We start from the raw sequence: 27,922 nt of genomic DNA, 5'->3' as shown, positions 1-27,922 counted from the left end.
GAAAAGTTGTGAAACAGGATGCAGCTGAGAAGACAAATGGATTGATGTTTTGGGGTTATTAAAACAAAAAAAAAAGTTAACATGACTGGCAGGCTAGATGACTTAAGTATGGCTAACTAAGTCTGGTTTATGTTTGTTTGCCTTCTACCACTCCCCCACCCCCACAGGAGTCATGTAAGGATGCCTTAAGAAGATAACTATGGACAAATATATTAAAGTGCGAAAGATTGGAGAAGGATCCTTCGGGAAAGCAATTCTTGTCAAAGCTAAAGAAAATGGCCAACAGTATGTTATTAAAGAAATAAACATCTCTAAGGTGAGTGATTCTTAGTAGTTACCAATCTACTCTCTTTGTATTTCTGTTCTCAAAAATTGCTTTCCTCTTAAAGATGTCAAGTAAGGAGAGAGAAGAGTCAAGAAGAGAAGTTGCTGTATTGGCGAATATGAAACATCCGAACATTGTCCTGTATAGAGAGTCATTTGAAGGTAAGATACACTAGAATCTGAAGTAATGATGGTGACTGTGCACTACTTACTGTATGTAGTTTAAAAGTCAGTGTGTTTTCTCTTTGTTATCAGTCTTCTTCATATTTTTATTACTTTGCTGCTTTTGGGTTGTGTTTTTTTGACCCTTCTCCCGCACATTTAAAAGTAATAGTAATTTTTACAAGTGCAAGAAATAAACAAAAATGTTCATGTCTCTTCCTTACATGCATATATTTTGATGGAATCTTAAATGGAAGCATTATGTTCTCTTGTTTCTCCAGAGTGTATGCCTCCTTGTTAGTTGCGTATACTGTAACAGCTTGAATACCTGTGTAGGTTAAATAAAACAGTCTAAATTTGGGTATTGCAAGAGCAATTTTAACTGAAATTCTGTTGTCTTAGAATGCAGTCTTCAGTAACTGCGATCATATCATTACTTTCAAAGCTGGAAAAGCAGATGGGACTGTTTACTTCAGGCTATGAAGGAAGGAGAAATAGAGCTCCCCGTTGTTTGTGCAGCGAATGCTTTAGGAAATGATCAGAACCTGTCATATAGGTTAAAAAAAGAACCTGTCATATAGGTTAAAATACTATTTGAAAAAAACGAAGTGTTATTTGAGATACTACTTAGGGACACAACTGTTTTTTCTCTTCCTTCCTTCCTGCTGACTTCATATGTCTTTTGATTGGAGACTTTTATATTTTTTCATTCATTTAGAATTTTGTGCCATAGTCATACTGCACAGCCATAGTCTTCTGGTTTATAAAGCCATACTTCTATCTTCTCTGTAATTGAGGCCTGTTCTTTAAGACTGCTTTTTTCTTCCTTTATTTCTTCTTGCAAGGTAGATTCTGTAATTGAATTTGAACATACTGATTGGTTTATAAAAGAGAATTATTTCAGCAACAGTTCTGCAAGAAAGCCAGACTCCTAGGATCATCCATTATAATCATACAGATGATAAAGCTTAACCAAGATACAAAGAACTGCAAGCATAAAAGAAAAATCCTGATTTGATGTTTCAAAAGTCAGATTTCAGAAGCATTGTGCAGGAGTGAAGTTTAAGTGATTTAGATGGCTTAACTAATTTTATTTAGAGTTTAAGTCCCTTAATAAAATAAGAGCTTTTCTTTTGAGCAGAACATGATTAGTTTTATGCATTTATTCAGCACTTCTCCAAATCCTGTCTAATATGTGAGTAATGTAGTTCTTAGGATACTGGTAACTTGAAATTTGCTTCTGCCTAATCTTTTTTTTTTCACCAGTAACTGGAAAAGATTGCATTTGGGACCCAAACTGTAACTTTTAATGAAATGTATTGTATGTATACATACCTCCTAGTGAAAACTTGCATAGGGTTTTTGGAAGTCTCCCTAAATTTCATGCAAAAATGGGAAAATAATTACCTCCATCTGTCATTGTTTGCTGGAGGTTTTATTACTGTTCTTTGGTCTCTGAAATGAACCGCATGTCTGGTATAAGAAGTAGTGATTGTTTTGTTCTTGCACTTAGTGCAAGTAGTACCTTGTCCAGGTAAAGATCCAAGAAATAATTAGGAAAATAAAAGCAACTACCTAAATGAGATCTCTCTTTCCTTTGTTTAGGGTAGGATTTTGAAAGCAGGTTGAAGAATTCCTTTTATATTGCAGTTATAAAGCAACACCTTTAATTTCTTCGTGGTTTTGAACCACACACTGTGGTGCTGATTCAGCAGATGTGATTTCTTTTTATTTTTTTCTCTTATTTTGTTTTCCCCCATCTCTCAGAGATGGGAAACTTAGTGTTGTAAAATTAAATGAAAACATTTTTGCTTGAAATTACAAAAAAATAAAAAAAAAATCTGAAGCTGCATGTGAAAAGTTTAACTTGTTGCTTTTTCTTTGATTGCAGTGAAGATATTTGGAATATTGCAGTAAAGAAGTCTTGAGTGGGTTTTTTTGTGGCTTTGGGGTTTTTTTGGTTGTGTTTTTTTTTTGGGGGGGTGTGTGTGTGTGTGTGTGTGTGTGTGTGTGTTTGTTTTTTTCCTAAAATACTTTTTGGTTTTGTTTTTTGCTTTACAGAAAATGGCTGTCTTTACATAGTGATGGATTACTGTGAAGGAGGAGACTTGTTTAAAAAAATAAATGCCCAGAAAGGAATCTTATTCCCTGAAGATCAGGTAACAGCAAGCTGCTGGCTATAGTGGTTTGTTCCATTATACTTTTAAATGAGTTTTAAATTAGTTTGGTTTAGTTTGTTAGATACAGTTGCTTCATCTAAAAGAAGGTTCTGAAATTGTGATTCTTGTTGCCATCAGTCACAGTAGTGTCTTTAAAGAATAATTTGAAAGTAGCTGGAAATCCTGGGTATGTTACTTGTATAAGATACTTGAAAAGGGAAGTTCGATGTCTTGCAAAGTAAACCAAATCTGAATAATGAAAAATGCTGAAGGACAACACAAATATTTTTAAACCTTTGAAATGGTTATTTGTAAAAGTGTATATAATGGCACAGGATTTTTGTTTTGAAGTAATTATTTATCAGAACTATACCATATGAAATGCGGCAATATGTAGGTGACAAGTAAAAAGTTTATTGTTCCACTAGAAAAATATTAGTATTGTATTGGAAGTATATTAGCATGTTTTATACCATACTGGTTATAAAGTCATTTGTACTATGGGAGAATCTGGAATACATTGGAGGATTTTATGTATGAATTTGCTTAAATAAAGTAAAAAACACTTTATGTAGGATTCAGGTCATTTTTTGTTAGAACTGATGTAAGTTTCCTTGTTTAAAAATATGTTTCTATGCTTTTGTGTCTGCAGCTGGTAGGATCTCAATTTACCTGTGGTTTAAAAGGTTTACTAATGTATTTGGTCTGTTGATAGTGTTTAGAATAGGGTAATCATGAAACATTTTGGATATACTTGTTAAAATCTTTTTCTTGTTTTGGCTCACATCTACAAGAAGAACCTGAAGTAGAAAAGGGAAAATTACACACCTTGAATTACACTGTAGTTTTGACATGTATGTGCTTCTAAGTTCAAATGTGAAATCTATTCACATGGAAAAGCTCCTGCAATTAGTCACCTTTTATAATGTGATCTTCAAAATACTTTTAAAAAGGGTTTTGTTAGCTTGCATATAATCTTCTAGTTGTATGTGGTTTGTCGTTTTTCTCAATGGCAGCATCTACTTTTGTACTGTTTTTCTTCTTTAAGTAAAATATGTTAAATTACTGTGTTTGGCTTCTTAGGACTCTTGGTTGATTGGCTGCAAGAAAACGTGTATTGGTTAGAGCAAAAGTAAAATCTTTAAGATAGAAGTTCTAGATCTTGAATGTTTTAGCCAAATTCATGTTACATATTTTTATGAGACTCATAATTTGCAATGAAGCTCATAGCCTCAGGCTTCACATCAAATATGGGTAGTATGCATCCTTCATTAAAAAGCTTGCTTTATAGTGACATTACATTTTTAAGTATTCTCTGGTATAAATAAAGGTAGGGTTGTGGAAAGAGATAAAGTCTTATAATTGTAGAACTGATTTGATGAGATGTTCAGTTACATAACTAGGAAAAATTCAAAGAAATTATACTGATAATTGCATTTTATTTTGTGCTTAGATTCTGGATTGGTTTGTACAGATCTGTTTAGCATTAAAACACATACATGATAGAAAAATCTTGCATCGAGACATAAAGTCACAGGTATGTAGGTAACTGTTTTTTTATTCAATTTACTTCCAAAGTGATTACATTTATATCTTGCTAGTGTAAGTTGGTAAATTATGGAAAGCAGTCTTGTTACGTAAACACTTCTAATACTGGAAACATATGTTTTCTCTGGAGTTGTCTGGAAGTGATTTATATGCTATTTGTACAAACAGATGAGGCTATTTGATGAGGCTACTTGAGTGCTACTCAGATTTATGTGCAGGATAGAAAAGGTTATATTTTAGAATGTATAATAATGTTTAATTTTGATGAAGTAGGACTAGAGTAAGTCCTGTGCTTCTTAGTAGTCAGTAAGCCAGTAGCTTCAGAGTGACTGGTAGAAAACTTCATTCTTGCCAAAAATTGTTGAGAACAAAAAGTGGGCAATTGTATGAATGCTTTAATTAACAGACTTCTTAAAATTTCTGTATCAAGAATATATTTTTAACCAAAGATGGAACAATACAGCTGGGAGATTTTGGCATCGCCAGAGTTCTTAACAGGTAACTCCTTTTTGATGCTATTTTCTCAGCTTAATCTAAATTGCTTTGATGTAGGAGAACACAATCTCTGCACTTCATGTGAGTTAACTAGTTAACATTCATTCTTATTTTTTCCTAGTACTGCAGAGTTGGCTCGCACTTGCATAGGAACACCATACTATTTGTCTCCTGAAATATGTCAGAATAAACCTTACAACAATAAAAGGTACTAACAAACATATTACTAATCATTTCTGATAAGGAAAAGAAAGTGATTTGTTTCAGAAATCTAAAGCTGTTCTGTTTGTATGGTGGTGACCAGCTCCTGGTTCATCTGCTACCTGAGAAGGTACTGAGTGTCACTGTAGAAGACTGTGCAGTACAAAGCAGTGTGATGCAGAGTTGACTTATCTTAATGCTCCTGAGTTCTAGATCTAGCTGTGTTCTTAGGCAAAAGTAGAACTGAAATCACACAGATGGTAATTGGATTCCCTAAGCTCTTGCACAGGTGACTCGGCTTACTTCAGGTAACAAAGTCATACAGATACTTTGCTTACACATTTGCTGTCCTGGCAGTAGGCTGTATCTGGTGACAATGTTCCTAAGGTAATGGAAGTGGTCATTAATCAAATTAGTCTTATACTGCACTAAGCTGCTGCATCCATTGCCTTACACTAATTTCAAATGTTTTCTTAAAAGATAACAAAATATTACAGTTGTTTGCCCTTTAGTGTCTTCCATGTGGAAAGGAGAACCTGCAGTGACTCAGTTAAGCAAGCCAATGGTAGAGAGTAAACTTACTTTGAGAGTTGTATTTGCTGAACTAGGTGGCAAGTTTTGGGCCTGCTTATCATTGTTTAATTCAAAGACTTCAGACAAGTGTATATGTTTTTAAAAAGCTTTTGTTTGTATGTTGTCTAATTTCTGGTTGGTATGGTTGAGATAAAACGGTGAAAATAAAATCTGAAGTCAAAATATAACTTCATCTGGTTTTTAGGTTGCCTTTATTTTTGGCTGCTGAATTGTGGTTTTGTGTGGGATTTTGTGGTTTGGTAGGAAGTGGAAGAGGTACATATAAGGGAGCTTATACATACTCTAAGCACAACATTTTGCTTTTCAAAGATAGATTTCATGGGTATGAGTTACTTGGCGATGTTACATCCAGAGCTAATTCTTAGGATACCTTCTTTTTGATTTAGTGATATCTGGGCCCTTGGTTGTGTTCTCTATGAGATGTGCACACTTAAACACGCAGTAAGTAGAAACTTCTTTTGTCTTTAAAAGAATAGTGGGTTTTAAACAAGATTTTTTCCTTATTTTTTACAAATATATTTCAGTAGATGAAAGACATTCATGATGTCTATTTAAAATTACCCTCAGCATTTGCATCTTCTCTTCCTGTAGCGACCAACATTTTGGGTTTAGTGTAGGTTTTTAACAAGCAAAGTTAGGTACAGAAATTCTTAGACATTGTAACAAATGATCCTGTGAATAGTATTTTGCTTTCTTTCCAAAACTTTGACATTTTTATGGAAAGTCTGAATTCAGACTAGCAGCTTTTGTGCAGAAGGATTAATGCATTTCTGTTTAGAACAGGGATAGTTCTTAGAGAAAAAGCTCCCAAGGTAAAAGAGTTTTTTAGTGTGGGGTTTTGGGTGTTTTTACCTTTAAGTGTGTTATTTCCAAAGATGTGTCTTTATAAGCAATTTTACAGTTAGGAAGGGAGGAAGAGAAACTAATTTCTATCTTGGTTGGGTTTGGTGGTTTGGTTTTCTGTTCTGTTTGGTTTGGATTTGTTTGGGTTTTGTTGGGTTTTTGTTTTTCTGTTTTATTAAAAGAAAAAATAATAATCTGAAATAATATGAAAATTGGGGAGAAATCAAGGGTTAAGAATTTAATTTCAAAATTTTCTAATTTCTTATTCAATATTTTCTGTGGCAGCGATGTTACTTTTCTGAGAGCTTATGGCAGTAGGTTGTTTTCTGGGAGCTAGGTGATGGGTTGTTTGTTTTTTTTAGTGTACAGAGGAATTGAAATGGTGCGTTCTGTTCCCTGAACTTAAGCTGAAGTCTGAGCATTCCTGTAGATTTGACACTGAATGAGTGCTTTATGTTCTTTCCTTTGACACGTGCCTTTTCTAAAAAGGGCAGAAGCCATGTAACTGTTGAAAGTGTTTAGGAGAGATTATCATATAATTATTTTATCTTTAATTATATATTATTGTCAACCTAGATCTTGAAGGAAATAATTATTTGTCAGCAAAATTTGTATGTCTGCAGTATGATTTATAGTCAGAATACTTGGCAGCAGATGTTTTTAAACTGTTGAGGTAAACTATCAATGGCCTTAAAAATTTGTTATGTTGAGGCAAGGGAAGGTATGTTGCTTCTTTCATGTATATATGTGGCTTTGCAAGTGGAGAGACGGGAACAAAAATCTAGTAACTGTTTTCTGTCTTGTGTGATATAGTTTGAAGCTGGTAACATGAAGAACTTGGTACTGAAGATAATCTCTGGACCTTTTCCTCCTGTGTCTGTGCATTATTCCTATGACCTACGCAATCTGCTTTCACAGTTATTTAAGAGGAATCCTAGGAACAGACCATCAGTGAACTCCATATTGGAGAAAACCTTTATAGCCAAAAGGGTTGAAAAATTCCTCACACCACAGGTATGGTTTAATTTTAATTCTAATTTTGCTAAAAATATCTTTAATATTAATATGCAACATGAGAAATGAGAGTAATGGCATTCCCTAGAGCTTTTTAATAGAGACACTTTCAGTTGAGGAAAGAGTTTTAGTGTGAACTGTGAAGAAAAGTTGCGGATTGCTGAAATATTTGGTAAAAAACCAAATTCTGAAGTGCATTGTTTTGGTGGTTTTCTATGTAATGAGGAGTCATGAGTGCGATATTTTGTTTAGGTATGCATTTTTTTCCATAAAATGGTGCTGCTGTCAGTGACTTCAGCATTGCTGGTTTATCATACTTCATTCAACCCATTTTTGTTTGGAATTTGGAATAGTTTGAAAGTGTGTTCTATGAAATATTGCTAGGTAATCTTTAAATTTCTTGATGCTTAAATGTACCACACGTATATAACCTTGAAGAAGAAATTTCTCACTTCTCTGTTTAATATCTCTTGATATCATTTTACATCTGTTCATGTCTTCTGAATATGTCTAATCAAAAGAGATCAAGATGAACAAGTGAACAGTAGTACTGATATGAGCAGTATAGACAGAGTAAGGACATAGAGGAAATTACTGGAGCGTGTCCAGAGAAGGGCCATGAGGATGATCAGAGGGCTGGAGCACCTCTCCTATGAGGACAGACTGAAAGAGTTGAGGCTGTTCAGTCTGGAGAAAAGAAGGCTCCGAGGTGACTTTATTGGGGCCTTCCAGTATCTGAAGGGAACCTACAAGAAGGCTGGGGAGGGACTTCTTAGGATATCAGGTAGTGATAGGACTAGGGGGAATGGAATGAAGCTGGAGGTGGGAAGATTCAGACTGGATGTGAGGAGGAAGTTCTTCACCATGAGAGTGGTGAAGCCCTGGCAGGGGTTGTCCAGGGAGGTGGTTGGAGCGCCGTCCCTGAAGGTGTTTAAGACCAGGCTGGATGAGGCTCTGGCCAGCCTGATCTAGTGTGGGGTGTCCCTGCCCATGGCAGGGGGGTTGGAACTAGATGATCCTTGTGGTCCCTTCCAACCCCGATTGATTCTATGATTCTACTGTAAAAGGAGACCTCACTAAGTATAAAGAATACTGATGGTTTCTTACTCTTTACTAAAGTTTTGTGAGAACACCATATCATTTAATTGGTTTTCAACTCTATATGAAATAGACTTTCAACTAATAATAGTTCAGATTAAAATCCTGATGAAAGGTAGAATTCAGAAGCCTTTGCAGATAAGCTTGTTCTAACTTTTACAACATTAAAAAAAGAATCAGATCAAGCTCTTAATTTATTTTTTTTTTCCTGGAGCTAGAATGGATATGAAATTTTTATTTGGAGTTAGTCAGGCAAAGTATAATTACGAATAGACTACTACTAGATGATAATACTAATTCTTCCTAGAATGAGTGTGAATAGTAGCACACAACTTTTCCAATTGAATTACTAACAAGTTTGACCTGGGTATCTTTTTAGACATCCTAGACAACTTTCTTCTAGATTCTTAACTAGCTCATAAATGAGGTGACATGGGCCACCCAGAAGTCATGCCTTTTAAAAATTGAGTAATTATGCAAAAATGTTTGAAAGTACTGAATCCAGCTTCATATTAAGGAAAATAAATTTGTATATGTATAAAAATTAATTTAGTGATACTAAACTGAATAAATTAATTGGAATATTTATTTACATTTAAATCAACAGTAAATACCATCAGTTAGGTGCTTCTTAGGAGTGGCACACTTCCTTGCAAAAGAGTTCTTTCTAGCTTCTGTCATATGTGTGCTCTTGCCTAACTGTTCAGTTTTTTGTTTAGCTTATTGCAGAAGAATTCAGTCACAAAATCTTCCATAAGTTTGGACCACATGCTGCACCAGGTAAATAAGTATGCAAAGTACTTTCGCTTTCAGCTCTAGCAAGACAGTGCATGGAGCTTTTTTTTTTTTTTTTTTTTTTTAAATTTACTTAGCTTTGGTGTGTTCTAGAAGTTTAAGGAGAAAGAAGGAAGCAAATTTACCCACTCTGGATGCTAGATGTATGTAGAGTACAAACGATGCAAACATAAACTATGATCCTGGAATATTTTAGGTGTATTTTTTCCTTTTGCAATATGCTACACTTCCAAATTTAAGGAGATAATACTGTTTCTTGTAAAAGTGTGTTAAGCTTCTGTGCAGATTCCAGATTTAAGCCCTGACTTTGGCCCAAAGCAGTAGAGTTTCTGGTAGCAAATGAGATAATGGTTCATTTTGTCAGGATCTTCTTGCCTTAATTAATTTTCCTGCATTGTTATACCCTTTCTCCCCCCCTAATTTTTCTTTCCATTTATTTATTTCCTTGTAACTGTTTGAAGCTGTGATAAGTGCTTTAGTGTCTTTTGACTGCGTCGTGTATTTCTCTACTGTCCTGTGACTGCATGTTAGTAATCCCTGCTAACAAGAGAATTAAATCCACAATCCTACCGTATTTTAAGGAACTCAGTAGGGAAGACAACATCCTGAAAGGTCACTGAAGCTCTTCTAGGATTTATAATCTGACATTAGTGTCACAAGTTGCAGTCCAGTGTTGTTAGTGGAGAGAGGCCCGTCTCACTGTGCCATGAGGAAAACTTTTCCCTGTGTTTGGGACAACTGGATGTTACAGTTAGAGGCTTGTAAAGGATGAGGCACAACGGAAAACTACATATGCACTGTTACATATTTGTAACTACTTTATTAACTATAATATAATAGTAAAAGCAATTTACTAGCACAGCAAAAGTATAATACTTATGCACATGCCATCAACCCCAATAGATAGAATAGTATGCAGTGGAGCATAATCCAGACTCCAAGATGGGAAGGTGTCAACTCTTAGCAGGCTGTGTCCCTGTGATGACGATGGTGGTTGAATGGTTGCCGCGCAGTATTGCAGCTCCGGATCTGTTATATACTGAAATGCATCCTGCCACATAGGGCCAGTCTATGCCAGGAGGCAGGCAAAACACAACCCTTGGTATTGTAACCTAAATAGCTGTAAAACAGGGATTTTCTCCTTCCAGCTAAAAGACCAGCTCAAGAACAAACACTGTCTTCAGCTGCACCAGCTCACAAAATTACCAAACCTGCTGCAAAATACGGAGTGCCTTTAGCAATCAGGAAATCTTCTGATGCACCTAAAAAGCCTAATGAGAAGAAGCTATTGACTAAATCTAGGCAGGTAAGAAGCCAAATTACTTAAATTGAACCATTTTGCTCATACAGAGTATATGTAATCAACTAAACCATGGCAATAAGTACCTCATCCAGTCTCTTTTTAAAACTCTTCTAGTGATGGTGATTCTACCACCATACCATATTTAAATTCTAGGAAAATACTCTTCATTTCTTTTCATAATGTCTTTTATGTGAATACATGCATCTGCAGCGAAAGTAGTAATTGCAGTGCTTGGCTTACCTCATTGCCGATGCTATTTTCTAGTTGGTTTTAACATAATGATGTTTGGAGACTGCTGCCTTGAGTTAGGTTTCTAATGCTGCTGCTGAATTAGACATGTTTTTCATGCTTTTAGTTGTTTTGTTGGTGTTCATCAGTCAAAGATAATGGAAGTTTGTCAGATATACCAAATTATTGATAGTGGGTAAGAATTCTGGCATCTTGTTCAAAAATAATAGCAAATTGTCAAAAGATAGAAAACATTTTTTTTAGCCATTTTTTTCTAATGTGTTGTCAGCCAGAGAAATTGTCATTGAAAGTGGAGTTTCCTAAACTTTATTCCCTGAGCTAATGAAAAAGTCTTCTGTATGCCTTCATACAGTATTTTGGACATTTCTTCTAGTCACTTTCTCTGTATTCCTCTTTTTTTTTTGTTAAATTACCATACATGTCAAGCAACTAAGCTCCTGCTTCAGCAAGAGAGCTAATGGAGATTTTCTTCTGGATAAGTAGCACTTTTGTTCTGGTGATAGTGTTTGGTTGGTTGGTTTTGGGTTTTTGGAGTTTTTTCCACCTCATAGTATTTTGGCAGCCTAACACTATATTCATCTTTATTCATCCATCTGCCAGTTTGATAGGTGGATAGAAGAATTGTCTTCGAGGTAGAGGTTAAAAAATGAGGTTCAGAAATTATTGGAGGTTTAAAGAAAAGCTCATTGATAACAATGAGCGAAGCCTTGTTGGCCTGTGATAAAGAGTTTGAAAATGAGAGCAAGAAGGAAATAAAGAGGCTTTTTGGGTGTCATCATGAAACCTTGCCTATTTAAACTTTTAAGGCTTGGTTGTGCAGCTAGTTTGCTGCTCTTCATTTTCACCAGCCAGCACTGATTAAACTTGCTTATAGACTCAGCTGCAGGGTAGGAACTGAGGAAATACCCTTTTGCTGCATGTAAGTGGTCAGCAGCTGCAATTCTAAGACATATTCTTCATGCAAATTATATCTCCTCTCAAGGGATGAGAGGCAGGATGGTAACTGGCTACAACTTAATGTAAATTTTCTTTTTTCCTGCTATTCCAATGTCATTGCACTACATTGACTTGTCTCTAAAGGCTTCTGTCTTCTGAGTATTTTTCTCTTTTATTTGATAGTGTTTGAGGTCATCAAAATAAAATAGTATATAGTTCTCAGGAAAAAAATGTTAGCAGCGTGGTTTATTACACACAGCTGCTTCTTTACCAGGTATTCAACACTGGCTATATTCTCCTCTTCTGTTGGTAAGTTTCCTAGGCAATATTGCCTGAGGATAACCTAATAACTCTGTTCTTCCAACACAAGAGACTCCTGATATCTAAGGGCCCCTGAAGACTTATAGGAAAAGACTGTAATGCAGAATTACATTGTCAGCAAAGAAAAAATAAGACAAAAGAATTTAAAATTACAGAGTTTTTAATAGAAGATGAGCAAGTACAGTAGCATTTACACCTAGATTGTAGCAGTCTTTTTATTGAAAATCTTCTGAGTAATTATTTTCAACCTTTTTTTGCACATACTGAATTCTGAGTCTAAGATTTTTCATTTTTCTGATCAGAATTTTTCTCCTATTGTGGCATCATACCATCTAATTTGAAGTTTCACCTTTTATTCAGGCTTTTCCATCTCCAGTGAAGAAAAATAATCCGGGAGAAGAAAGGAGGAAAATGTTTGAGGTATCATGATCTGTTAATTTTCAAACTAAGCAAAAGCTAAGTCCAGAGCAAGAATGACAAAATAAAACCTTCAAACCTTTCCTCCTTCTCTTTTTTTTTTTTTTTTTTTTCCCCTAAACATTATGTAACAGTGCTTTATTTTATTGTTAATCTTTGTGGATATACACCAGCAACGGGAGCACTAACCTATCGTGACAAAACAATGGCTCAGTAGTAACATCAAATGACATGCTTATTTTTCAGGAACCTTCAAAAAAGAAAAGGTTAGAAGTGCCTGAAAAAGAAAAACGTCAGAGAAATCAGGTAGATGAGATCCTTGAGAATTTCTTTTCCAACTGTAGTAATTTCAGTGAAATATCTTGTACTGTGGTGTGTAGGAAGATGGATTAGTTTGATTTCCCAGTTACTTAACATGTTTAATCCTTACTCATTGCAGAGTTTACTGAAGGCAGATGAAATGAGAAGATTTGAAAAAGAAAGGGTAAAATATGCTTAAAATGTGTTATTAGTGAAGTTCAATTTTCACTCAGTGGTTCTTGGAATTATGTTTTCCTGTATTGTTTTCTCCTTCAGATGGAACGAATGAACAGAGCCAGGGAACAAGGATGGAGGAATGTGACTGGTTCTGGTGGAAGTGGTGATGTTAAGGTTGGCAGCAGATGCAGAAATGTGGTGTAGTTTGTTCCCTCCCCACCTTTGGTTATGTGGCATGGTCTTTTTTTTCAGAATGATCTGCTCTTGGAGGTCAACTTTTGGGGTTGCCCATTATAAATCTAGGAATGATTTAAAAGCAACTGTATAACAGAGTCTCTCCTGGCTTTTGGAGATCACGTGCAATTTTCATTTCTCACACTTAACTACATTTCAGAACCTCTTCTCTTTTTGCCAGTAATGGTTTTCATGCACCACTTTCCACTCCTGCTTTTGCTGCTATTTTTGTGCTGGATCTATGCATGAACAGCTTCTTTTACATTCAAGTTTGTTCTGGAGTTCTTATGTTGAAATCTTTCTCCACGTTCTCATTATGATAATGGACCTCTTTCCCAGTATTAAACACCTGGTTCTAACATTCTTCATTATTTAGCAATGTAAATGCTTATATATGCTGATTTAATCATTCAGAAGGAGGGAAAAAAAAATCCTGAGTAAATCCTGATTGGTAAACCATTTAGTCATTTGCCTCTTACATAATTTAGTTACTTAGTGTAGTCTGATTCCTGTGACAGTTTTCTGTGAGGAATAAACAAGTACTTGACCAGGTTTCAGTAGCTGCTTATACATTATTTCAAAAGAGACATCATCTTTGGAGGTGTGCCACACATCATATAGCTAAAGATTAAATATAAACCCAAATGTAAACACACTAGACTTTAAAAACTATTAGGTCTTGGCTTAATTTTAAGATCAGAAAACATTATGTGATTCTCATGTCATCCTTCTCACTGAAAATGAAACTGGCAGGCACTCCATACAAGATTCCATGCAACATAGTGTATCAGCATTGTCATGTTTGGATGATGTTTCAGATGACCTTGTAACAGTTTTATTGCAAGATCCTCCGCAAACCTATGAAGTTGTCTGCTGTAGCTACAGCTGCACTATTAACAGTATTCTTAGTCATCTAGGGAAACTGAGGGTCAGTAATTGTATGTATCTAAGCATCACTGATACAAAATGTCATGGCAGACATGCCTAAAAATTCATTGAAATGTCTTCTCTAAATTGGGTAGTTCAGCAGAGTTTTTATTGCAGGCTGTTAGATTAGCATTGCTCTAGACTTCCATGTACTTTTAGGGTATTACTGACTTGACTTTACTTTTCTTCTACATGAAAACAGTGTATCCAGCAACTCCCTGACAGTGCTGCTGAGTAGCTTTGTTAAAGCTTTCCAATAATGCAGACCATAAAGCCTCTTATGAAGGGATGGCAGGGTCATGCACTTTGTGGGTTTCTTCTCTTGTCTTTTTGGGTTGGTTGCTGACACCTGTTTCTGAGGGAGAGTAGTGAAAGAAGTAGCAAGGACTTGGCTTTGGGTTTGTGATTTTAGCAGGGGCTGTATCTGTTCTGCAGACTGTTGATGAGCACCTGCTTCATAGCATTTGCTTATGAATTGATCATCCTATTTCTTTAGGTAATCCCCTTGAAAACTTGAGTTCTGATGATAGGTGGAACTTGAAATGGTGTCCAAAGCAAGACTTTTCCTTTTGTTTGTAGAAAGTGTAGTTTCATACAGTAAGTTACTAAGGTGAACAACATACCTGTGTATTTATTTGAATGCCTGGATAAATAGTTCTTGTTACTGTATCATATGTGGATTATTGGGAGCTGTTGATGGGAGTCAAGCAATTCAAGATGTAAGCTAGATTTCATTGTCAAGCATAATCTGTTCAAGAGCTTCTAAGAAGGCTATCTTAAACTTGTCACATCTGCACTCACATGTTTGAATTTATTTAAAATGCTTAAGACCACTCTGGAAGGAACATTGATACTTGTTAAAACAAATTCCATAGATTCACTAGGATGGACTATTTGACTGCTTCCCCCAGGTGTAATGGGAACATTTTGATGCTTGTGCTGACAACCTTAACCTTATTTTGCCAGTTTCACATTTTCTGCTTCCATCCTTGGCTACTACTCAGCTGCTTGCAACATCTTGTTTTGTTTGTTTTTTTGCTTTGTTTTATTTCTTTTACATGCAAGTGTTCTGTAAGAACTCAAAATCTTTGAGATTGACAGGGATAATTCACGTAAAACTTAAGATAGATGTTCCTCTGAGCTTTAGTAGCGAATTCTGGGGGCGAAGGCAAATTATAGATTGGTAGCAATGGTGATTCTCAGTGAAATCTCACTTAATGCCGTTCAGCAACCTTGGAAGTGTACTTAAAAATTTCTGGTTTCATAAAAAAAATTGATGTTTGGCTATAAATCACTCACTGGTACTTCAGTTAGTACTGTGTTGCTTTCAGCTTCTGTGCTGAAACTTTGTTTTTTGCGGTGCTGAACATCTATCTTCAGTCACACTACAGTCAGTTTGCTACCAATAACTTAGAAAATATGTGAAAGATGTGTAACTAGACAGAGGGAGGTAAAATGATGTTTTATTATGGAGTGCCAACAGAAAATTAAGTTTTAGTATGTTGCAAGGCATATTAATGCTTTAATTCTGCTGAAGAGGTGAAAATTTCAAGGACTTGTGAAAAAAACCAACACTGTTCCACTCAACCTCTTCTGATTTCCAGGCACCGTATTATGGTGGTGGAGGTGGTGTCAGTCCTTTTCCTGTGCCTTCCAGAGGACAATATGAACACTATCATGCTATTTTTGACCAGATGCGTCAGCAAAAGGAAAACACTAGACTAGATGAAGCCAAACTAAACGCAAGAGTACAAGGCCGAGAAGCTGCTCAAAGGTATGGCTGCCTTCCATTCGAAGCTACATGTGATATGCTTTAAATGAAAGTAGTGAAAGTTACTGTACATATTTATCTGCAGAGGAATTCCACATGGAATACATCCAGGAGCTCCTAAGGGGCCTGCAGGTCATCACCATTTACCTGATGCTGATGCAGTTAGGAAAAAAGTGAAAAGATTGAAGGAGGTGTCTAAACAAGCCAATGCAAACAGGTTGGACTATAATGATCCATAAATCTGTCCCTACATGTTAGATTCTCGTTCCATGTCTTGTTCCATGTAGTCAGAATCGCTTATCGATTGGTACTGTGCTGTCTGTTTCTGTCTTAGTCCTTCACAGACCACAATTCTTTCAGAATCAATGGAAAACTTGGCTTTCCCTAGTAGTGGGAAAAATTGGTTTACTAACAGCTGCAACTAAACCGGATTTCAGCCAAAATTCTTGGCTTGATGCAGTTGCAGATAACGTTGTAAGCCTTCTCTGTTGCTTTTCTTCATAGCTCCACTTTTTGTGTTACCTGTCCAGATGCTTCCTTCTCCTGTCATCTGATTCTGACTGCTGTCTCTACATCTAAGCATTTGATTCTAGCATAGGACAGTGTCTAGAATGCTCCCAGAATTGTTAGCTGCTGTTTATTGATTGGTGGAAAACTTGCACAAGTATATGCACAAAATACACAGTATTTTCAACTAATGAACAGCACAAGAACTCCCCTGGCCAAGGACCAGGGAAAGCTACTAGCTTCTCCCTCCCTGCTCTCCCCCTTGCCTCCTGTACAAAAGGGACGAGAGACAGAAGCAGAGAAGTTAATACTAGTCACAACAAAAGCAGTGCAGCCAAGGTCAAGCAGAAGCAAGTTAGTATCTCCTAGCTGGAGGAAGCAAAAAGAGAGAAGAAATTGTTTACATTACTAGCTTAAGTCCATTATCTTTCCAACAGGATTGTTTAGAATTATCATTATTTTCCTTTTTATGCCCAATAGTGGTTTGTTTACTTTTTACTACTTTCTGTTCAAGATGTGTGAAAAAAATTTTGAAGCCATAGCCTAAAACTACCACAGCAAGCTAAAATGTTTAATTTCTTTAATAGTAATTTGGGCTATTGTGAGCTCTTGTAAAATTCTTCGTGATACAACTCAATACTGGCAGGTGCATTTTCCCAGATGATGTAGATGCATGTTTTGATCCTCCTCTATTTATTCTCAGTGCTTTGCACAAAGTGCCACAGTCCTCAAATCTTCCCTATGCTAGGCAACACTGCCTCATACATTAAACAGTATCACTGCTACTATTATACTTGCCCGTGCCTGGGTAACTGTTCTAAATGTGTTAAAACTAAGAGGAACTGTAGAGGGCTTCAAATTAGAAGTGACATGGAGTTCCTGAAGAGAAACTGATTCAGTATTTTTCAAATAAATGAACTTGGAAACTGTAAATGGAAATACAGTGCAGAAGTTTCTAAATAGGTAGACTTTAAAAACTTTCCATTTTTGAAGTGAATGACAAAGTGTTTGTACTTTATTACCTGGAAGTAATTTTATTGACATACCAAGTCTACCTTTATTTCTTTCCTGAACTTGATTTTTTTTCAGCTGAATGTGAAATATAAAGTTAAGTGTCCAGGATGTTTAGCTCAAGCAAAGAATTTAAATAATTGCAACTTTCCTAAAGACAGTTAACATAAACTAAATAACTTGAGAAATCGTCCCCTTAAGTTGCAGTCTTCCTGTGTACACTACTGTAACTAAAGCAAAGCTAAGTATCTTCAACAATCTTTAAAAAGTCTCTCTTGGACAGAAATGCAGCCTCAAAGAAATCTGGTTAGAATGTGTTTTAGCAGAATGAGTCACTCAGCTTTAGAGTAGGGAGAAACATTTACATAAAATTCAGTTGAAATAATTTTTTTCCTGTGAATTTTGGTTTGCAACATGGATATGGAGTTTTTTGCTTGGGAAGCTTCTCTCCAGCGTTACAAGCTAAACTTTAGCTATATGACACAGGTTTGGGTACATTTCACTGTCCAACAACTGAGTTCATATGTAATGAACAGTTACAGTAAAAATCTTAAGAGTGAGTCCAATATGTGTACAGAAACTTAACAAGTGTTTGTTTCTTTACTAGTAACACCTGCATGCATCATCTTGCCTCTTCAGAGCATCTACAGCACTTGCTTTATTATGCAAAGGAGCTTTATCTCTATCTTCCTTCTAATGAACCATAGCATATAGAAATATTTTCTTTCCTTGTTTCTTGAGAGGTGTGGGGAGGGGCTAGAAAAAACAAGATGCAAGGATGTTTAAGTAGTGTGCTAATTAATTTATGCATTGCTAGCAATAGCTCCTGTCTTGCGAAATGATCCTTTAACAGTCTCAGCCTGATGGGTTATTGCTATTGGCTTATTGCAATTTCCCATCTGTTGTTGGACCCCCAGTACTCTTCAGTCATGCTAGGCTAGTCGAACCTTGGAAGGGAGATTGTCATCATTTCACCATTTATTAGACTACTTTACACCACTGCTCAGGTTTTTTTAATAGAAAGCTTCCTCTGAGTCCACGTCTAAACGATTTGTCAGAAACAGGCTCCTCTGCAAAATGACCATGTGTGTACAGTAGGAGACTTCCCAGGTGCTCAGTTACAGTAACTTAACGTAGCCTTCTCGTCTACCTAAGCAGGTCTCTCTGACCTGGGGTAGAACATGTGACAAAACCCCATCTTGTTCTGGCTAATTCTAAAGTAGGAAAATTCTTTTACAGTCCCTTTAAAAAACAAACAAAAATTCCCTAAGATCCCTCAAAAGGAGTTGCCAGAACCTTCTGAAAATTCTAGCCCTTTACTAACTATGTAAGCTCTTAGTCTAAACATAGGTCAATCCTGTAAGTCTGCTGCAGTACTGACCTTACTGACTGACTCAGGTGATGAATTCTTGCCCATTTCTGATGGAAGGAGTCTTCTTTTTCACAACTTGTAGCAGTAATGAATCAAGCTGCGACATTTTCAGAAATAACTGTTTGGACATTGATTTTTGTTTTGACAGCCAGGATCTGGAAGGACAAAGTAATGGTTTGGGGTTTGTTTCTTATTGTTTGGGTTTTCTTGATTTTATTTTATTTAATTTTTAATTGTTTTAATTTAGCTGAGCTTATTTTCCTCCGTTTTGTGGAACTCTGACTTTCATTTTGTATTATGAAAGGCATTTTTATGAAGATGTCTTCCTGACAGATATTTTACACTTTTTGTGTATGTCCTAGTTAGAATAAATGCAGAGGGATTTTTTCAGTGTCTTATTTCAGAGACTTTCATCTGGCTGTATTGCAATTCCTTAGGCAGAAAGGATGGATAGCTGCAGACAGAGCTGTGCAAGTTGAAGAATTCTGGCAACGAAAGAGAGAAGCCATGGAAAACAAAGCTCGAGCTCAGGGACACATGGTATGGAATCTTGTCTTCCTATGTATGTTAACGCTGCATTATGCTTTAAGAATCTTTGAAGCAGTATCATAACCATGAAATACTGGCTAAAGTGCTGGGTTCTACACATTGGCCACAGCAACCCCATGCAGTGCTACAGGCTGGGGTCAGGGTGGCTGGAGAACAGACAGGCAGAAAGGGACCAGGGGGTACTGGTTGATAGTAGGCTGAACATGAGCCAGCAGTGTGCCCAGGCAGCCAAGATGGCAAATGGCATCCTAACCTATATTAGGAACACCATGACCAGCATGAGCAGGGAGGTCATTCTGCCCTTGTACTCAGCACTAGTTAGGCCACAGCTGAAGTACTGTGTCCAGTTATGGGCCCCTCAGTTTAGGAAAGATGTTGAGTTGCTGGAATGTGTCCAGAGAAGGGCAACAAAGCTGGTGAGAGGTTTGGAGCACAAGCCCTGTGAGGAGCAGCTGGGGGAGCTGGGGTTGCTTAGCCTGGAGAAGAGGAGGCTCAGGGGAGACCTTATTGCTGTCTACAACTACCTGAAGGGAGGCTGCAGCCAGGTGGGGATTGGCCTCTTCTCCCAGGCAACCCGCAACAGAACAAGGGGACACAGTCTCAAGCTGCACCAGGGGAGGTTTAGGCTGGATGTTAGGAAGAAGTTCTTCACAGAAAGAGTGATTGGCCATTGGAATGGGCTGCCCAGGGAGGTGGTAGAGTCACCATCACTGGAGGTGTTTAGGAAGAGACTGGATGGGGCGCTTGGTGCCATGGTTTAGTTGATTAGGTAGTGCTGGATTCAGTGATCTCAAAGGTCTTTTCCAACCTGGTTAATTCTAATGCTAATATTTTCCTTGAGTATTAAAGAAGAAAAAAAACCTATGTAAGGTAGGTTTTCATCATTTTGTTACTGATTTTATGGAAACATAGCAGAATTGTATGATACCTTTCTCATGGCAGTCCATTTATTAACAAAAGAAAAAAAAATTCCCCCGTGTCTTTAACTTGATCTTGTGTGTTTTGGAACATTTGTTTTTCTCTGTTTGTAGTTCTAAAGTTTTGCTTAAAATCAGGCTTGGTATATTACTCAGTAGCTTGAACCTGAAATTACATTTGATTAAGCTTGATACAACTAATGATCAGCTACAGTACTGTGCTTTATAAGAACACATTCTGCTTATTGACAAGGTATTATGAAGGAGTCTCTGTGTTAAGGTTAATGTTTCTAAAGCCTTCACTCTTTAAAGAGAAACTAGTGGGCAGTGTCATAAAATCTTTGGTATTCTTATGCCTGCAGTTCTAAGTTCAGTATTGCTTCAGGAAGTATCTTTTGCAGTAAAGGTATCTTGGAAATGACTCATTGGCAATAGGACTTGTTGAACTGTGTTTTCATAATGCAGAGAATTTTGATTTTGAGTGCTTCTCCATGCTGTTCCTGTACAAGGAAGTCTCACAGTATCACTGTCAGCTGCTGAAATTAAACTGACTATGCTGGCATTGCAGTGAGATGAGACCAACTGCAGATTTATAGAAGCATCTCGAGTTATGTCTGAATATCAGATCATGATTTACAGCCAGGTCTTTGTTTCAGGCATTATTTCGCTTACAGTAAGCAATTCTTAGATACTTGGAAGCACTGCTTGATGAAGTATCCTTAGATTTGTGTGTGTGATTTAAAGCAGTCTGAAACTGATTTTGTTCTTAAAAACTTGGAAGACCACTAAATAATTTTGGAAAAACAAACAATTTTTGCTAAGAGTGCTGCCTCTTAGACAAGTCCTTAGCAGCACTTGCTGACATTTTGTTGCTAACTTTGTCAGCATTAATGTAAATGTATGAGATCGATAGGCAAGATACCCAAGTATTTAGCTTAATGTTTCTGTGATACATTCAACTAAACCCAAATGTTTTATTCTTAACTGGCTGGTGTAATAAAACAAGGAGGTTACTGAGCAGTTGCAGAAGTAATTTCCAGATGTTTTAAGACTTTAGAACCTGAAGTCAGGATTCCAAATTGGTGTACTATTATTTGCCATTGATAGCAGAAGTTCTTCTATTTGTGTAGGAGAATAATTTGACTATCTGGCAATAGTTCTCAATGGAGGTGGGGCTTAATGCTCAAGCTGAAACCAGAATTCTAGTCCTTATTGATGTATGGTATTTCTCTTATCTGCAGGATGGGTCCTTCAATTTTTTTCTCTAATCCCCCAATCACTAAACCACAGAAATGGGCTGTTTCCTTCAGCTACTGATTTTTTTTGTATTTTTTTTTTAATCATTTTGAGAGGCTGTTCAGCCAAAATATTTGGCTTCAGGTCTCTCTATCAAGAACTTAACTGGAATATTTGCTTACTGATGGTTCTCTGCACTCAAACTTGAGGAAGCTGGTATTTAATAAGACAGAAGATCTATCTAACTAACATCTATCTATCTAACATCCATCTAATGTAGATGCTTGCTTTCTTGACTGTGTATTAATGAATCAAGATGTATTTAACCTATTCATCAGAGGCTTATGGTGCACTATGAACAAAATAGTTTAACTATTTTGGGTTTTAATCCTAGCAGGAAACTTTGAGTTAAGTGATTCTTACAACATTTTGTATTGGACTTCCTTACAATTGAATCATTTGTTGACAGTTAGGACACCGTCTAATCAAGATTGTACACTATGAATGCATATGTATTAGGGATTTAACACAGCTTCTTAGAGGTGGCATGTGTATTTAAGTATTTTATTAGGGGTTTGAGTTTGGTACTTGTAGTATACTTTTTAAAAAGTTGTCACTGTGGAAAAATGTTAGTGTAAGACCATAGAAAGATTCCACTTGTATTTTAGGCTCCACAAGCAGAAATGCCAATTTGTGCCACAATTTCTATACAATTTGTGTGTAATCCAGATTTGTGACCATCAGAATTTAAGTTCTCTAACACAGGAGGAGAAGATCAGAATTGCAGAGAGAGGACAACTATATTCTTAAAGCTCTGCTCTCTCTCTCTCTTTGGCTACTCAGGATAACTCCTGAGTTACTACTGTCATGTTTCATGTAAGTGAAAAGGTGTTACCAGTTAACTTCAGAAGAACTGCAGATCATTGATGGATTTGGTTTCTTTTAAGTGAAAGCTGTTGGATAAAGCAGGTAATTGTACTGCCCCAGCCACTGTAAATGTGATACTGTTAAATGGCAAACAGGGTACACTGCAAAACGTGGCAGATATCTATGGAGGCAGGCCCATTTCTGCAAGGGGAAGGAAATCCAGAAACAAGGAGGAAGAGGTATGCTTGCTGCATGCTTGCCACTGTGCTCATCACAAATAGCGCTGTTTTAACTGTGATCGTGCCTAGTCTCCCTGCATGGTTTATCTGTATAACAAAATAAAAGGACTTTATAAACCCCACAGAAGTAATTTACTTTATAAAGTTTTAGATTTGAGTGTGTCTATTGTTGGGATTTTTTTTTTTAATAATGAAATTAATAGTTCTGTGTCTCAGAGAAATTCTTGAATTTGCATCCATACACACATAACTCTCTATAACTTAATCCTACAGTGAAAAATGTAAGCAGTCCTAGTCTCCAATATGTAAAACACAAGGATAATTGTCTTTATTTTCATTACATGGGACTTTTTCTGGAGATCAGTAAATGCTAATGTGATGATAGTAATGGGGGAGCTCACCCAACTCTTGTTTGGGTTCTTTTTAGAAGTTGTTGAGTCTTATGTCCTTTAAATTAACCATACTGAAGACAGTTTCAGTATAACTGAAACTTAGTCACTTTCTTTCCCTTAGGAATATTTGGCAAGATTAAGACAGATCCGGCTACAAAACTTTAATGAACGTCAACAGATTAGAGCAAAACTTCGTGGAGAGAAGGTTGGTTTGAAAAGTCATCTGGTCAAACAGAATACATATGAAGTGATTCTTTTCCTAGATTCTGTAGTTGTGTATTAAAGTTAGAAATTCCTGTCATAAGGTTAATCAATAAATTTTTTTTTTCCCCCCCCATACATAACTTCTCCAAAATATATTTGTAATAAACCAAAACCAAAACGATATGTTCATTAAGTAGATGAAGAATGAATGCTTCCTAAGGTGTCAAGTAGTCCAAGGCACCCTTGGAAACAATCCATTTACTTGATGCCCAGTGCCACTCGGTTTCTTTGGACTACCACATCAGCTAAACAGAGTTCCAAAAGTTGTTGCCGTAGGTTGTGCTGGTGGTGGTTGGGTTTTGGTTTTTTGTTGGGTTTTGGTTTGTTTTTAATGCTAAAATAGTCCATTTTTTCCCCTAATTTCTTTAACTTGGAGTTCACCTCATTAATCGGATGCAAGGGAACCAAATTCAGTGCCTTGACTGAGGTGAAACATTTTAGTGCATTGAAGAGGAGCCCTTCAAATCTTAAGTCAGATGACCCAGAGTACCTCAGAACAGCATGCAAACTTTCTACAGTAGTGCTAGTGGCTACGTCTGTGACCAGCATGGACCATTCTCCTCAATTTCCTCATGGGAGCATGAGGAAATTCAGGGTCTGGGAGGTTATTGTGGAGGCTGGTCAGTGAAGTCTTATCACTAGACCTGACTCACATAAAACACGAAGGTGATCCACCATAAGCCCATGTTGCTGTAATTGCATTTGCTGCTAATTACACTCATGACTCTAGGTCTACTCTGCTTCTTCTAAGTAAGCTTTGAGATTGCTGTAGTGAGACTAGTCATCCCCATACACAGCCCTCTGAAATCTGTGTCCTGAATACCCTTAAAATACTGATAACAGTGCCGAGATGTTGCCAGCATAGAGCCATGGCTCTGCTGCACTGTTTCTTTCTGTTTTTCCAATGAGCAGCTGCAGCACTTCTCTCAAAATGAGGTGCATCCACCCTAGCTGCAGGTATTTTATATACAATAGATTAATCTGTATTCATTTCTTTGCTTATGACAAGTGCCAAATTATTATTTCTGAAGGTTTTCTATTGCACTGGAAAGTGAAATGTACTTTCCAGTCATCTTTTTTTCCTGTTAGGTGATTGAAAGCATAACCTTTTTTTATTTTTATAATTTTTAATGTTAACTTTAAAAAATTGGTAACATTCTTGATTGTGTTTTGTCAGATTATTTCTAATAATACTCTTTTTCTAACACTGCAAGAAACCTTCTGAATTGTTTAACTAAAAGATCTCCACAAGTTGGTTGTGAACAATAAAAAGCTCCTGTCAGAGCCTTTTTCTGTAGCTCTTTCAGTTTGTTCTGTAAATAGGAGTATGCAGAGGCTATGAAAAGAAGTAAGAGAGACTGGAAACAGATTTCAAAGATAGACTTACTTGTTTACATTTTACCCCACACCCATTTACCCCTTACCCACCACCTCACTTCTCTGGAGTGCATACAATGGAAGAAACTGGAGTTCAAGAACATCTAACCTTTCTTGTATACCTTACCTGCAGAGCATGCGACAGTGATGAGGGGTGGCAGGTGAGAATCAGCATTGTCAGGTAACTTCTTTTGCAACAGCAGGCACATTACTTTCTTCTTGGCTTCTAAGAGATTCATGTCTTTTTTTAGAAAAAGGGAAAAATATCCCAAAGGACTGAAAAAAACCAAGCAAAGCTAGCCCTTTAAAAATCTCAAATATGAAATTCTATCCAAGTAGACATTAAGTCTGAGTGAGGAGTTACCTAGTGAAATTCTGACCCGTGTCAGTCATACAGTTGGTCTAAATGATCCAAGTAGTCACTCAAATGTCTCAGTTTTTAAATGCATTAATAAAGGATAATTTTCTGAGGACTCCTGTTTTGCAGAGTGAAGCCACCAGTTCTGATGGACAAGAATCAAGTGAGGAAGCAGAACTGAAACGCAAAAAGATAGAAATGCAGAAGGTAATTGTGGGGGTAGAGGAGATAGAACTCACTGTTCTTAAATTTGTTTCATGTCTCATGAAGTTTCTTATATTTATTTTTGCTATCAATAATTTGTTCATGCATGCATTACAGGAGGTTTTTATTTTAACCATAGTGAAGTAACAACAATGTTCAGCCGTTAATCCCGAAAGAAATGTTGTGCCTTAGCATAGCAAGTCAAGGATTCTTCCTATCTCTGTCTTCAACATTTATCTCTAGGTTAGCTTTAGCCCTAAAGGTACTTTGGTATAACTAAAATAGCATTTTGATACCAAGAGGGAAGATGTATCTTAAATAATATTATTTTAGCTTAAAAAAATAAAGGCAAAGCTGCTTAAGTTTGCTGACATGGGCTATATGTGGTTTGGAAGGTGAGCTGTATACTTCTCTGATGAAGTGTGTTTCAGGTAAATGCATGTAATGTTCTTATATTGTATGGTAGAGACAGTTATTGATATATGTCAAGTATTATTACTGCGTCTACTCTATGATTTTTTTTCTTTCCCCATTATCTGCAAGGAGCAATGTGAAAATAAGCTAACCATATGCCTAACCTTAAGACTAGAGGTAAAACAACTACTAAAACTTTATATGTTGAGTAACTTAGTAAAATTCAGTTCAAAAGTAATTTTAAGTAGAGATTCTAATTATATGTTACTGTTTAAGGTAACAGTGTATACTAAAAACATAAGCAAACCAAGAGCCAATGAAGTTGTGAGGAGTTACCCCTGTTTGCAACATAGATCAATTGTTCCACTTACTTGTGATTTTGATTGTCACAGCCTACAGTAATAATGAAGTTAATCCCAAAATGTTCCATGGAATGGGGTACTAATGTGTTTTATGCTCTTGATAATTTTTTTTTATTTATTTATATTTTTTCCTTATTTGTTTCTTGGTGTTTGGTTTGGTTTGGTTTTGCTGCTGGTTTACTGTAGGCCCAAGTAAATGCTCGAGCTGCAGTTCTGAAAGAACGGTTAGATCGAAAGAGAAAGGAAGCATATGAAAGAGAGAAGATAGCGTGGGAAGAACATGTAAGAAAACTGTTAAATCTGTTAAATGCAGTCAGTCTGTGGTGCTGTATCTTTGTATGACTCAAATCCCGTACTGTGATTTTTTTTTTCATGCTTAGATAATTAGATTCCCTTCTGAAACAGAAGAGAGCATCTGTCAGTCAGAATTCTCTTCTGAGAAGCCTTATCGTAGTTATATTTGAATGAAGAATTTGGTTCAAGAATTTAAGAACATTAAACCAAAGAATCATTAGGATCACCTGAAGTATGTTACTAATAATCTGTAACTTACTGAAGCATAAAGATGTTGCAAAGCTGATAAATTTTAAACAGCTCACATGTATAGTTGGAAATTATCTTTCCTTAGAAAATGTGTGGCATGATTATCCTTTTCTAAGGGTCACAGGCATTTATTTGATAATACTGTTTAATATGCAAAGTTTTGAAGTCAATATGATATTTGTTTTTAATTGAATTTATACAGCTGATAGCGAAAGGGGTAAAGAATTCTGATGTGCCTTTTCATGTGGGAACTACAGAACACAGTCCTGTGCATGGACTACAAGAGCTTGAAGCAGCTCTTCCTAAGCCACAGCTTCCAGTGAAGCCAAGTACACCAGTCATCTCCATGACTTCTGCTTTGAAGGAAGTGGGTGTGGTAGGTACTTTTCCTAAGAGGGTAAAATTAATGGAAAAATAACAACCAAACCACCTACTTCAGAAAAAAAAAGAGTTTTTAGAAGAACCTATAGACCAGGTAGAAAAAAAAAGAAATTGTTAGGAGTACTTGTTCCTTCCAATTAGGGAAAAAAAGAAGGGTAAAAGAAACCAAGCATGGCAGCAGTAGAAATACATCTCCACACTGAACCACAAATTCATTACTTTTTAGAAAAAAATGGTTTCTGATGAGCCCTAGGCTGCAGTTACAGTTTTGATCAAGGCAGCACTTTCATCAGCCTTTGAAGAGGGGCATGAAGGAGTTGGTAACCTGGTGGAAGTGAGAAAACAAATTTTGAATAATAGGACTAATTTATATTCATTCTTGTTTTCAGTGAGTTTGAAAGCATGTGCTGCATATAAGGTGTAAAAGACTTGAATCTGGTAGTCATGTCTCTCCTTATTGTTTTGAGCAGTATTAGAGGTTTTCTCATTTCTCTTTTCTGTGATCTTGGGTTCTTACACTGTAAATGCTTATGCACTTACCTCAACTATCACCGTTTAAGTAACAAGCGCTAAATAGGAAGATGTCAGTTGATAGCTGGAAAAATAAAACATTTGACAGATACTTCAATTGTGAGCAGATTTTTTTACACATGGATAGTTTGTCTTAGAGTGATGCAACTATAATTGACTGAAAAATTGCACACAGAGCAATTGTACAGAGAGACTACAAATTCTACAATTTCAACTTTGATTTTCAGTCTGTTTACATATCACTAAAATTGTCTCTTCTCCTTTGAAATTCTGTCTTTGGGAAACCCCATAAAACCAGAAGGATCACGTGTTCTTTTGCAGTCTTTGTGCAGCTGTCAAAGGAAAATTTATAGACATGATTTTTCATTATTATGTCTACTGCTATTTTCAAGGTTTTGTTTTGTTTGGTTTGTTTTTTTCATGCTTCTTGGACTTAAAGGATGAAAATGTAGCTGCTATCCAGGATGCTGAGGAGGAAATAAAGAAGCCAGATTTGGCAGTGCAAGTATGTCAGGTTGTATTCAGCTTCA

At 36.4% G+C, this 27,922-nt stretch overlaps 1 protein-coding gene across 1 annotated transcript; it reads left to right on the top strand.

Moving 5' to 3' along the window:
* Positions 1-143: 143 nt before the first annotated feature.
* On the top strand, positions 144-26,530 carry NEK1 (NIMA related kinase 1). Its single transcript, XM_054165992.1, has 22 exons — positions 144-316; positions 390-486; positions 2,548-2,645; positions 4,099-4,182; positions 4,624-4,691; positions 4,810-4,896; positions 5,870-5,924; positions 7,140-7,340; positions 9,158-9,218; positions 10,382-10,539; positions 12,403-12,462; positions 12,706-12,765; positions 12,899-12,943; positions 13,036-13,110; positions 15,702-15,871; positions 15,954-16,085; positions 19,196-19,298; positions 22,483-22,566; positions 23,080-23,163; positions 25,087-25,164; positions 26,124-26,219; positions 26,326-26,530. Exons 1-22 carry the CDS (start codon positions 200-202, stop codon positions 26,335-26,337), a joined length of 2,025 nt encoding a protein of 674 aa, XP_054021967.1. The 5' UTR covers positions 144-199; the 3' UTR covers positions 26,338-26,530.
* The last annotated feature ends 1,392 nt before the right edge of the window (positions 26,531-27,922 follow it).

This window comes from Dryobates pubescens, chromosome 1 (assembly GCF_014839835.1).
Source record: "Dryobates pubescens isolate bDryPub1 chromosome 1, bDryPub1.pri, whole genome shotgun sequence".
Taxonomy (NCBI): Eukaryota; Metazoa; Chordata; class Aves; order Piciformes; family Picidae; genus Dryobates; species Dryobates pubescens.
Note: the sequence above shows the minus strand (reverse complement) of the source record. Positions and strands in the feature narration are given on the sequence as shown.

What these genes read in the sequence shown, in the direction of transcription:
- NEK1 (XM_054165992.1), top strand. Translation starts at nt 200, where the DNA reads ATGGACAAATATATTAAAGTGCGAAAGATTGGAGAAGGATCCTTCGGG. An exon ending in GTATAGAGAGTCATTTGAAG is followed by an intron (nt 487 to 2,547) that starts GTAAGATACACT and finishes TTTGCTTTACAG; the next exon opens with AAAATGGCTGTCTTTACATA. An exon ending in AAACAAGCCAATGCAAACAG is followed by an intron (nt 16,086 to 19,195) that starts GTTGGACTATAA and finishes GCAATTCCTTAG; the next exon opens with GCAGAAAGGATGGATAGCTG.